The 13,340-nt window shown below is 38.4% G+C and overlaps 1 protein-coding gene across 3 annotated transcripts in view; it reads left to right on the top strand.

The window, feature by feature from the left end:
* The window catches only part of LOC127395154 (nipped-B-like protein), a 176,805-nt gene that overhangs the window by 148,531 nt on the left and 14,934 nt on the right, over positions 1-13,340 (top strand). For all 3 annotated transcript variants that reach the window (XM_051641622.1, XM_051641625.1, XM_051641623.1), the window contains 7 exons: positions 121-219; positions 324-470; positions 1,676-1,810; positions 3,147-3,245; positions 9,866-9,919; positions 11,072-11,180; positions 11,718-11,854. In XM_051641622.1, the coding sequence (XP_051497582.1) occupies positions 121-219; positions 324-470; positions 1,676-1,810; positions 3,147-3,245; positions 9,866-9,919; positions 11,072-11,180; positions 11,718-11,854 (780 nt within the window). The remainder of the gene's footprint in view (positions 1-120; positions 220-323; positions 471-1,675; positions 1,811-3,146; positions 3,246-9,865; positions 9,920-11,071; positions 11,181-11,717; positions 11,855-13,340) is intronic.

The following is a 13,340-nucleotide window of genomic DNA, read 5'->3' as shown; positions in this document are numbered from 1 at the left end:
GTAGAGAGATATTTTTATTTTAGTTAAAACATTTGCATGTTATTCTGCAATTTTTGCCTGGTAAACATTGTTTGCTACCTTCCCAAAGCAATTGAATCTTTGTTTTTGTTCTCTTACTAGATTCTGCGTGTGCTTGGTGAAAATGCAATTGCTGTTCGAACAAAAGCCATGAAGTGTTTGTCTGAGGTTGTTGCTGTAGACCCCAGTATTCTAGCCAGGGTAAAAAAAAATGAAATATCCATTATGCACATGCGTTCTTCTGTCACGCTTGAAATAAATCTTTATTTTTTATTTTGGATCTGTGTTTTATTTGTTCTTTGTAGCTGGATATGCAACGAGGTGTTCATGGACGATTAATGGATAACTCCACTAGCGTACGAGAAGCAGCTGTGGAGCTGCTTGGCCGGTTTGTGCTCTGTCGTCCTCAGCTTGCTGAGCAGTATTATGACATGCTGATCGAAAGAATATTGGTATGGTCACTTGTGATATTTATGATAAAATAAGTGTTATTGGAAAATTTGTTTTCAACTGAGTTGATATGCTTAACAATATTGAATGATGATTCCAAGAGTAAATTATATCTTATTATTTTAATGAGGAGAATTGGGCTTTTAAAACCAACCTTGTAAAATGCATCACTTGTTTTCTGTGAGACTTTGTTACATCAAAAGGTAAATATACATATGTCCTGGTTTGAAGACAACATAGAAAGTTGTACTGCATCAGAACCAGGTTTATATTCCTCTTGATTCCTTTATTAAGGCACAAATTAGGTGAAATGAGAAATTTTGCCACATTTCTGAAGTCTAAGATATGGGTCATTGAGGGCAGTTCAGTAGTGTGAGTGATGGAGAAAGATCTACAACACAGTAATCTAAATTTACTACTTGTAATCCAAAAGAAAAAATAACACATTTTTTTTCTATGCAATGTTTTAGTGTTTTAAAAAGCTTCTTATTAGTTTTTGTATAAAGTGGGTTTTGTCTGAATGTTCAGATAAAATACAATGCTAATTTAACTGTAAGAAAACGCTAGCTTTTAGCATCCACATCAGATTTTTAGTCAACTACTACTCATTTGCTATAGTTACATGATAAAACACATTTGTGAAGGGTTTTGGAGATGTACATATGAGCATGCGTAAAGCTATTTATCCTGACATTCAGGTTAAACAGGTTTTGAATAAGGTAATATGAAATTAAGCTACTCAACCATCTCCTTAGACAAAACCTAGGAAAATGGAAAAGATTTGCTGCACGTATCTTATCCATAAGCTTTATCCAAAGTCTTTGAAGTATTACGGTCCAAATCTACAAAGAGTCTTGTGTGTTCCAACAAAGTAGCTAAAGCATCATCACATCTACTTATAAGCTCTTGAATTAAGAAGTGGAATTATACATTTGCAACATCATGAGCTCTTAAATGGGAGGGTATAAATAGAGGAAGTGTTTCAGTGTTCTGGGAACTCAGCCAGAACCTTTAGAATTGTTGCAAATAAAGTGGTAAAAGTTATGCTGAGCTTTTGTATAAATGCACTCCAGAGTATTTTAGCTGCTTTTTCTAAACACATTTTGCAGGTCAGATTAGGTGATCTTCAAATATTAATTCACATAATACATAAATTAATTAATATGTCTGATTTGTTTTCAAGAAGGTAATGCTTTTCTCCTCACAGGATACTGGTATCAGTGTCAGAAAAAGAGTCATAAAGATACTTAGGGATATCTGCATTGAACAACCATCATTTCCCAAAATTACAGAGATGTGTGTGAAAATGATTCGGAGAGTCAATGATGAAGAAGGCATTAAGGTAGAATGAAACATATCCTTCAGGATGTAATTATCATAATGCGTTTCTATATTTTGACATAAAAAATTATTTCATTATTCCTTTGTAATTTTTCTTATTTTTATTAACTTTTAATTTTTGAGAGCAAATAACTTTCTACATTGCTGTCTGACTTAGTTTTCTTTCTTTTCTTTCTTCTATTTTCTTCAAGTTCTTGCTGACAATCAAAAGATTTTAAAAAGTTATTGTCTACAGTTTTTTTTTTTCTTCTTGCAAGCGTTGTCTGTTGTACTTTTCTAACAAGTAAAACTGGCATATAAAACTCTTCTGCAAACAAAATAAACTTTAAGTCAAAATTAAGTTCTTGCTCTTAGTATATGCCAGTTTTGTAAGTTCTGCATATAAAATTTATAAATTATTCATTTGTGCTAATTTTGCATGAATTCTGAATGATAAATGAGTCAGTTATTCCCCCTAAAATGTTACTTATGTGGTCATCTTCTACTCTTTATGTATAAAACTAAGATTATGTGTTGAATTATAAACCTGACACTGATGTGGCAAAAATTGCCCTGTATTTCAGTAGGATTTGGAATCTGCAACTTTAGAGCTGCAGCATACATTTTTACCATTACATTAATGCTAAGTGGCTTTCAGAGAAGACCGTTAATCAAGAAGTAGATGAACAGCTGGATCCAGGGTGCTGCTAGGCAAGGAGGGTGACCTTGTTCTCTCTCCTCCTTTCCCTTGCCTTTCCAACAACCTCAGAAAGATGAGGTAATATCTGCAACATATTTTTTTATGTCTCCATGGATGAGGAATGCTTCTTACAACCATATTCTTTATAAGTAATTCAGAATTAATTAGTTCACTTCCGTTCTATTCCATCTTTTCCTCCATCCAAAAACATTGGAAAGGAACCATCTTCCTATGTTTGGGTAAGGAGACTTGGCTTCTCTCCCCCACCTTGTCACAGCTGTTCTGAAAATGCCAAAGTAATCTGCAACTGCTTCTAATTCTGCTGTAGAAATTGTAATCTGGTGTTCAGTTGTCAGCTTCTCAGGGTACTATGTTTTCCCAAGGAACGCAAATTAGTGTAGCAAAGTGGTAACTCCATTTTCTGTAGCATCAGTTCTCAGTGATCATTTTAGGGAAGCTTGCTTAGAGGCCAGTGTAACTGCTGTAATAGTAGATCTGGGACTGTCAGATAACATTGTCTACATCAGTCTCACTTAGGTTAAATAATTCCTAATGAAATGGCACTTATCATCAAAAAAATCTACTGTGTGGATGTATTAGAAATAATACCTAGGTGCCAAGCTGAGCTTATTTATTTCTCCTATTTTTTTTCTTTCAGAAATTAGTCAATGAGACATTCCAGAAGCTCTGGTTTACTCCAACTCCACACCATGACAAAGAAGCAATGACCAGGAAAATACTAAACATCACTGATGTGGTATGTTAAACAAATTAGACTTAAGTTGCATGCAAAATTTGATTATGTTTTTAGTATCTTTGAAATATCATCTGTAGTCTTTTATAGTACAAAAACCATGCAAATAACTTAATTATTGGATTATTTTCTTATAGGTGTCCTGACATTGAATATATGCTAGAATTATTCATCTGATGGAACAGGCTGTACGAAACTTTAAATACTCACTAATCTGCTGGCAGTGATAGCTGAGACCACATTCATAGAATCATAGAATGGTTTGAGTTGGAAGGGACCTTAAAGATCATCTAGTTCCAATCTCCATACATGGGCAGGGACATCTCCCACTGGATCAGGTTGCTCAGGGCCCCATCCAACCTGGTCTTGAACACTTCCAGGGAGGGGGCTTCCACAACTTCCCTGGGCAACCTGTTCCAGTGTCTCACCATCCTCATACTAAAGAATTTCCTCCTGATGTCTAACCTAAATCTCCCCTCTTCCAGTTTTGATCCACTACTCCTTATCCTCTCACTATAAGCCCTTGTAAAAAGTCCCTCCCCAGCTTTCCTGTAGGCCCCTTTCAGGTGCTAGAAGGCTGCTGTAAGGTTCCCCCAGAGCCTTCTCATTTTCAGGCTGAACAGCCCCATTTCTCTCAGCCTGTCTTCATAGGAGAGCCCTCAGATCATCTACGTGGCCCTCTCCGGACTCGCTCTAGGAGCTCCATGTCCTTCCTATGTTGGGGGTTCCAGAACTGGACATAGTACTCCAGGTGGGGTCTCACCAGAGCAGAGCAGAGCAGAGGGGTGGAATCACCTCCCTTGACCTGCTGACCACACTTCTTTTGATGCAGTCCAAGACATGGTTGGCTTTCTGGGCTGCAAGTGCACACTGCTGGCTCATGTTGAGCTTCTCATCCACCATCACTCCTAATTCCTTCTCCTCAGGGCTGTTCTCAATCCATTCTCCACCCAGCCTGTATTTGTGAAGATATATGGAACGGAATATCTCTGGCCAATTTTGCTGTCTGTCTAATCCAGCCTCGTACGGGGGGGTGATAGATCTCCCCGTAGTGTCTGAGCCGGCAGAGTGAAGGTGCGACCTTGAAGACCCAGCAGTTACAAAAACATTCTGCTCTTATCAGTTGTAGTTGGAACGCTCTGCTGCTAGTTAAAAGAAAGCTTACTGAAGGAAAAAAAAATCAGTAAAAGGAAAAGTGGCTTCATCCTGGCTCAAACCAGGACAACAATAGAGCCCAGAGGTTTGTGATGAACAGTGCAAAGTCCAGTTGGAGATCTGTGACTAGTGGAGTTCCCCAGGGATCAGTGCTGGGTCCAGTCTTATTCAACATCTTCATCAACGACCTGGATGAGAGGATGGAGTGTATCCTCAGCAAGTTTGCTGATATGAAGCTGGGAGGATTGGCTGATCCACCTGAAGTCTGTGTAGCTATTCAGTGAGATCTAGACAGACTGGAAGGCTGGGCAAAGATGACCCTAATGAGGTTCAACAAGAATAAGTGTAGAGTCCTGCACCTGGGGAGAAAAAGCACCATGCACCAGTTGGGAACCATTAGGGATTGACCTGCTGGAAAGCAGCCCCATGGAGAAGGACCTTGGGGTCCTGGTGGACAACAAATTATTCCATGGAACAGCAATATGCCCTTGTGGCCAGGAGAGCCAATAGTATATTGGGATGTATTAAGAACAGTGTGGCCAGTATGTCAAGGGAGGTTCTTCTCCCGCTCTACTCTGCCCTAGTAAGACCATATCTGGAGTATTGTGTCCAGTTCTGGGCTTCCCAGTTCAAGAGGGACAGGGATATGCTGGAAGGAGCCCCAACAGAGGGCTACAAAGATGATCAAGTGACTGGAACATCTGTCATACGAAAAGAGGCTAAGAGACCTGGGACTGTTTAGTCTTGAGAAGCGAAGACTAAGAGGGGACCTTATTAATGTCTATAATTATCTGAAGGGTGAATGTCAAGAATGGACCAAACTCTTTTCAGTGGTGCCCTGTGATAGGACGAGGGTGAACAGCACCAAGTTACAATGCAGGAAGTTAAACCTCAGCATGAGGAAAAACTTCTTTCCTGTGAGGGTGATGGAGCACTGGAACAGGCTGCCCAGAGAGGTTGTGGATTCTTCTTCTCCGGAGACTTTCAAGACCCATCTGGGTGTGTTCCTGTGTGATGTGCTCTAGGTGTTTCTGCTGCAGCAGGGGGGTTGGACTTGATGAACTTCAGAGGTCCCTTCCAACCCCTATGATTCTATGATTCTATGATCCAGGTCACTTATGAAGATGTTAAACAGCATTGAGCCCAATATCGATCCCTGGGGGACCCCACTTGTGAGCGTTTGCCAGTTTGAGGAAGAACTATTTACTATCACCCTCTGGGTATGGTCTGTCAGCCAGTTCCCCACCCACCACACAGACCACTTGTCAAGGCTGTAATGAGTCAGTTTCTCCAGGAGGAGCCTGTGGGGGACCATATCAAAAGACTTGGAGAAGTCCAAGTAGACAATGTCCACCGCTCACCCTGCATCAATTGAGCAGGTGACTTTGTCATAGAATGCGATCAGGTTTGTCAAGCGCGACTTGCCCCTGGTAAATCCGTGTTGGCTTTTCCCAATCATGTACTTCAATTGACTTGTGACTGTCCCTAAGAGGATTTTCTCCATGACCTTTCCAGGGACTGAAGTGAGGCTAATGGGTCTGTAATTACCTGGGTTCTCCTTTTGACCCTTCTTATAGATGGGGGTAATATTAGCCTTCCTCCAGTCTTCAGGGACGTCTCCCGATCTCCACAACTTCTCAAAGATTATGGAGAGCGGCTTTGTAATGACATCAGCCAGCTCTCCCAACGCCCTAGGGTGGATGGCATCCAGACCCATTGATTTGTACGGGTCAAGCTCCTGTAATAGTTGACACACCAACTCTTCCTTCACTGATGGTGGGTTGGTGTCTGCATCAACCTGGACTTTTGTTCCTATGGCCTGGGACCCAACAGCACTGGTAAAGACAGAGGTGAAGAAGGTGCTGAGGACCTCTGCCTTTTCAGCATTGTTGGTGACTAGTTCACCTCTCCTGTTTAATAGTAGACTAATATTATTCCTGTTTCTGCTTGTGGTTAACGTATCTGAAGAACCCTTTCTTGAAGTTTTTGACATCTTTGGCCAATGTCAGCTCAAGCTGAGCTTTTGCTTTCCTAACTGCATCTCTGCATACCCTGGCAATGCCCTTGTAATTTTCAACTGGTGATGTTCCACTTTTCCACCTCTGATACATTTCCCTTTTGGTTCTGAGCAGACCCTGAAGCTCGCAGTTAAGCCAAGGGGGTCTCTTGCTCTGCCTACTTCCCTTGCCTTTAGAGGAGTTGAACAGGTTTTGCTTATCTAGAGGAGTGTTCTTGAAAAACTCCCAGCACTCACTAGCTCCTGTACCCTCCATGGAAGCTTCTCACGGGAAGCTTAATTTGATATGAAAATATTTTCTCTCTACAAGTAGTTAAAGATAACTTCATAAAGATAATAGAATATAGAATCATAGAATGGTTTGGGTTGGAAGGGACCTTAATAATTGTGTAGTTCCAACCCCCCTACATGGGCAGGGACACCTCCCACTAGAGCAGATTGCTCCAAGCCCCATCCAACCTGGCCCTGAACATTTCCAGAGATGGGGCATCCACAGCAATTTAATTGTCCTCTACAGAATATTGCACGTGGGATAGGGGCTGTCTTCCTAACTATAGACATGATTGCTTTATTCATGGATGCTGATAATGTTGCATTCATCACAAACGTTTCTAAATTACAGACTGATATGTGATCAGTGTGAGGGAAGAGGAGAAAACAGGCGTGGCTATCAGTAGGCATTCTTCAGATTATTTTTTTTCTCTGCCTGTAAGCATCTCAGTCTTTATTTTAATTAAACCTCAGACAATATTTTCAGTTACATTAATCTCATATAAATGCTGGTTCCACTTTGAGGATAGCTGCTGAATATACAGAGATGTGGTAGGCAGTGCAAAATTCTACCTTACAGGCTGATAATTGAGCCAAGTTGTCAAATCCATTCAACATAAGGTGAAAATTACCAGCAAGCTAATTCAGCATATACATCACATGAAGAGTGTGTGCTTTCCTATTGGTAATTATTAGTGTGTCCTTTCAGTAAGGACACTGAACTGTTTTAGCCTTTGCTTTGGGATGTGTCCCTGCTTAATGGTTATGGTTATTCTCCTCTCCCAGATATGTACTTGCAAGACAGATTGAGGATACTAAATTTTGTTAGTAAATTTCACTAAACTCTAAACTCATCCAAGTTCAGTGCTTACTCTTAACAGAGTGAAAACAAAGGTATGAAGAGAAGTGTTGTGAGGGCAGCCCCGCGATGTGAAGTTGTTCCTTAAAGGAACACAGCAGATGCCTTTTTTCATCTCCTTTGACAAATTCTTATGCCAAGTAAGATTTCTTCCCCACTTGCAGGGAATGGAAAAATGCAAATTTCCCAGAGAATACTGGCAATTTCAGGCTCTTAATTAAGCGAATGAAGGAAAGAAAAAATCTATTTATTGTTACACATACCTGCAAGTGCTTTTCATTTTTAAAAGTAACCCTAAGAAATGGGTTGGACTTTCTCAGAGGTGGTCAAGTTATAAACATCAGTATACACCTGTATAGAGTGCACAATTATAGTACATACTTCAAAGAGGGGCATAATTCCTTTTTCTTTCCCCTCCATCTCCCCTGCCTTCTCTCCTCTTCCTGTTTTGAGACTGAAATGAGATCTTAAACACACTGAGGTCTTGCCCTAGACTTAGCCTTTACGCACATTGTCTTTTCATAGAATCATAGAACAGATTGGGTTGGAAGGGACCTTAATGATCATCTAGTTCCAACACCCTTGCCATGGGCAGAGACACCTCCCACTAGACCAGATTGCTCCAAGCCCCATTCAGCCTGGCCTTGAACACTTCCAGGGATGGGGCATCCACAGCTTCCCTGGGCAACCTGTTCCAGTGTGTCACCACCCTCACACTATAGAATTTCTTCCTCATATCTAACCTAAATCTCCCCTCTTCCAGTTTAAAGCCATCGCCCCTTGTCCTATCGCTACACACCCTTGTAAACAGCCCCTCCCCAGCTTTCCTGTAGCCCCTTCAGGCACTGGAAGGCTGCTACAAGGTCTCCCCAGAGCATTCTCTTCTCCAGGCTGAACAACTCTCTCAGTCTGTCTTCATAGGAGAGGTCCTCCAGCCCTCTGATCATCTTTGTGGCCTCCTCTGGACTTGCTCCAGGAGCTCCATGTCTTTCCTTTACTGAGGGCTCCAGAGCTGTATGTAATATTCCAGGTGGGGTCTCACAAGAGCCTCATAGAGGGGCAGAATCACTTCCCTTGAACTGCTGGCCACGCTTCTTTTGATGCAGCCCAGGACACAGTTGGCTTTCTGGACTTCAAGCACACATTGCCAGCTCATGTTGAGCTTTTCATTGACTAACACCTCCAAGTCCTTCTCCTCAGGGCTGCTCTCAATCCATTCTCTGCCCAGCTTGTAATTGTCTTTGGGATTGTTCAGACCCAGGTACAGGACCTTGCACTTGGCCTCATTGAACTTCATGCAGTTGGCATGAGCCCACCTCTCAAGCCTGTCAAGGTCCCTCTGGATGGCATCCCTCCCTTCCAGCATGTCAACCTCACCACACAGTTTGGTGTCATCAGCAAACATTATATTCAGGTTGTGCAAAATACTTGTTCAGTTAAAACACAACAAATTTCTATTATATTTAACATTTTCCTGGAAATACTAGCAGGAGCAGCATATAGTTAAGCCTAAGAAGTTGTCTCTTAGCAGAAAAATTTTCTCAATTGAGAACATTTATTTTGAAAGGTTAATAAGCTGTTTTAACAAATACAGGATCATGTTCTCACCCAGTGTAAACTAGTATATGCATAATTTTATCTACTTTTAGGAGCAGTAAATGAAATACCCTGTGTCAAAAAAAGTATTTTCAAAATAAAATATACATTTGTAGTGAAAATGTGTTGTGTAAAACCGCTGTGCTGAGAAGATGCTCGCTTCACTAACTAAAATTATGGGTTTAAACTCCATCCTGCTTTTCAATATTTTTACTAAATGTTAGCAGAATGTGCATATTTCCAGACTGAAAAGTCAGTGCATTTTACTTCATCTTAATTTTCAGTTCTCCTGCCATTTCTATTTTAGAGCATCTGTGACCTGTTCCTGACATATGATACCAGTGAAGGCTCAGTTTTTTTGTATAAAAATATGTATATGCACATATACATATACACGTTCATTTTTAATATGTCAGGCTTGTATTTGTGCTTTAATCAGTATAAAATGTTCTACAAAACCAAAATTTGTTTTACGTTAGAACCAGAAATCTCCAGTAAAATGTGTAGGCCTTGTGTTGTATGGGATACAGATTCTGGGATCACTTAAATGGTGAGAACTAATTTTCAAATGCAGAAGACAGTTTCTGGTCTCCAAAGGTATTGTACTGAATGTATATGAAAATATATCTATGCATGTGTACCAATCTTTTAAGATAGCATCTGTCTTGAAGTAATTATTTCTTCAGATGACTTTTTTAACCAGTTTATTCTCAAAACTACTTTTAGGTTGCAGCTTGTAGAGATACAGGATATGATTGGTTTGAACAGCTTCTTCAAAATGTAAGTAATGAATTTTGAATGTATAGCACAATCTGTAAGAATTTTAACATTTCTTTTGGTACTAAAACAGGAATACTGCAAGAGCATTTCTTTACAGTAGACACATTCAAATAATGCCCTTTAAACATCTGACCTTATTTTAAATCTTAATTGGTATAATTTTCTTGGTCTCCAACATTCGTTTCTTTCTTTCCATATGATCTGGTTTTAGAATACTTCACCTTTTGTTTTGGGGAGGATTTTGTTTGTTTTTAATTGCATGGTCTCCTCAATAATGAGTGACATAACATGAAGTCCACAGCTAAGATACTTAATTCTGAAATGAGGCCTCTAGTATAATGTAGATTTTTTTAAATGGTAGATAAGCGTATTTTCACATCCAACATTTTTGTTACACAGTTTATAGAAGCAGTGAATCTTCAGAGCATAGCTTACTTCTATGTTATATTTTACTCTGATTTTTCTAATAAATTAGCTTGCTTATTTATCTCTCAGCCTGTATTATCTTTCTCCTCTACAACTCGCCTGTGCTTGTTAATTTTCAAGCAAAATTAACAAAAGCATACATAGAGGAATTAGAAGTCTCCAAAGATTTTATTTTAGCCTGGAGTGCCATGAAAATAGGTAGCCGAGTAAACTAAAGTGCCTCTTAATGCCTGCACTGAAGAAAAAGCTATAGTACGAGCTCAATTAAATTAACTGATTAGAATGTTCATAGAACTGTTTCATCTTAATTTGATATTTTTGCTTAGTGTTGAAAACAATGTTCCTTTTGAATTTGCTCTTTTTTTAAGCATTTTAAAAAGTCTTATAACTTCTATTAGTTACTGTTGGCAAGTATGACTACATTATTGTTTTCTGCATTATTTCATTAAGCAGAAAAATAGATTTCATCCCAATACAAAAATCAGTAGAACTGTTCTCTTTTATCTTTTTGTTGCATTTAATTTTTCTTTACTTATCTTGTATTTTGGTTTGATTTCTTTTACTTCCCTTAATTTTTCTTCACCATGTAATTTTTATGGAGATTTTAAATGCTTTTGTAGTGCAAAATCCTTGTGTATCTGTAGTAATTGTTATAAAACCAGAATGTATCCAATGTAAATGAATGCACCCTTAATACTAAATAATTTTCTATTTCATCTCTTATAGCTGTTGAAGTCAGAAGAGGATGCCTCATATAAACCTGTGAAGAAAGCCTGTACTCAACTTGTTGATAATTTGGTTGAGCATATTCTTAAATATGAGGAATCCTTATCAGGTAATATTGTTTACAACCCAGTAGCTCCTTTGAAATGTATATGATACTGTAACAGTGGTTGTTCAAATTACTATCACAAAAAGTAAGTGTTACAGAATTCCTATTACAAAACCGATGACAATGAATTCTTGCATTTATGTTCATCATGAACTTTTGAGCACTGTATAATAATAATAAAGCTTCCCTAATTTTTTCTCTCAGTAACAGAACTGCTTTTAAAATAACTTGTTCAAACTTTTAGATCACTAAAACCGAAACAAATGTGGCAAACTTTATTTGCATTAATATGTTTTACAGTTGTAATAGGAATCATTGGCTGGGCCAGTGTACAGTAATATTTTAAACACTAGTGATATCTTTGAAGCATCTTTGCTTCTTATTTCTCATATTTTGCGATCACATACAAATGTTAACACATTATATTCTCATCTCTAATAAGAGTATTCTGTATTGATCTTGAAATATATGTTATAAAAGACATTCATATGATGTTTTGGCTCTGTGTTTTTCATTGCTAATTTTCTAATTTTTTTTCAGATTCTGACAACAAAGGTGTGAATTCTGGTCGCTTGGTTGCTTGCATTACTACTTTGTTTTTATTCAGCAAAATCAGGCCCCAGCTAATGGTCAAACATGCCATGACCATGCAGCCGTACTTGACCACTAAATGTAGTGTAAGTAGAAAATCAGTTGGTTTTTTTCTCCAGATAATTAAGCATGGAAATTAATGTCTGTCTTGTATGCTTGATGAAACTGAAGGTAGGAAAAGAGAAATAAAAATTATGTTTCTATTTCATGAGTATCATATCTTCTGAATATATTAGGTCCTTTTGATGATCTTTGTAGCTTCTAAGATGCTGTTCCTTATCCCCTACCTCCACATTTTACAGCAAAATGAAACTGAAATCTGTGCTGTCTCTTTTCCTTGAGGACTAAAACCCAGTTTTTCACCTGTTATGAAATAATTTCTTAAAATAATTTTGGTTTATAGTCACAGTCTTAAAAGTAGTTAGTTTGACATATGAATCTTAAGACTAAAGGTATGTTTCTGTAGGATAGAGTGATCTAACATATAGCAAATATATCAGAAGGAAAATGTCTTGCTCTATCCTCTTCAGCGCTTCACCTCTCCCTTCCCCAGCTCTGGTATTTTTGTATTCTCCTGTAAGACAGTTTAGTTCACAGACATGATAGAAAGCTATGATGCTAAACCCTCCACTCTGGTAAAATGGCCCCCCTCCTCTGAAACATTGCGTTGCTTTCTGCCATTTTGATTAGCGTAGTTGGTTCAGTGAAGGTTGTGATGAACCCCTGATCTGGCAGAAGGAGCAGGGCAGAATCATGCAGCCATGGCTCAAGGAAGAACTTTGCTGGGTAGGTGGCAGCAATCCATTACATTAGGTCAGCTGCCCAGGGAAGGGCAGGCTTGAGAATACTTGTTATCAGCTTAGCTTGTAGGTATAACCTAGCATTTTACAGGTTCAGCCCTGGAACATTGTCTAGATCCATCTACAACAGACTTTTAGAACTGCTTTTGATCAAACAACATAGGAAAGGATTATCTGATTATTTCCCTGCTGCAACATCTCTTTAGTGCATTACATCCATTCTGTAGTTATACAGGTTGACATGGATTATAGAATTACCACTGTCAGCTCGAAAATGTTAAATAGCTTGATAGTAACATTTGGGAATTATCCTATTGTGATTAGTGAGCTTGATTTGTCAAAAAAGTCAATTTCTAGCAGGATGTATATTTTATATAATTTGATATAATATATAATTTTTTCCCCATAGATTCCTCACTTACAATACATATGCAGTCATGATAATGTAAATAAGTAATCATTTTAATTGTAATTTCTATATTTGTGTGCGTTATTATCTATTTTGTTTAAGCCAAAAAGTTTTCAGGTCTGTCACAGCCTTGATGAGAAATGAAGTTCTGCTTCTACAGATATTTTTTTTCCAGAAGTTCTGTAGAAAACAAGAACTTGCTTTCGAAATAATATGCAATTTAAAAGCAGGTGTAAATTATATAAATATTCTTTTAAATCTTTACCAAATATCTGACATAAGATACATAGTTATATTATAAAATATGCAATTGTATTATATAAATATGTATTGTGTAATATTAATACATACATATTACGTAAT

The sequence above is a fragment of the Apus apus genome, chromosome W (assembly GCF_020740795.1).
Source record: "Apus apus isolate bApuApu2 chromosome W, bApuApu2.pri.cur, whole genome shotgun sequence".
Taxonomy (NCBI): Eukaryota; Metazoa; Chordata; class Aves; order Apodiformes; family Apodidae; genus Apus; species Apus apus.
The sequence above is the reverse complement of the archived record's forward strand: the minus strand, read 5'-3'. Positions and strand labels throughout refer to the sequence as shown.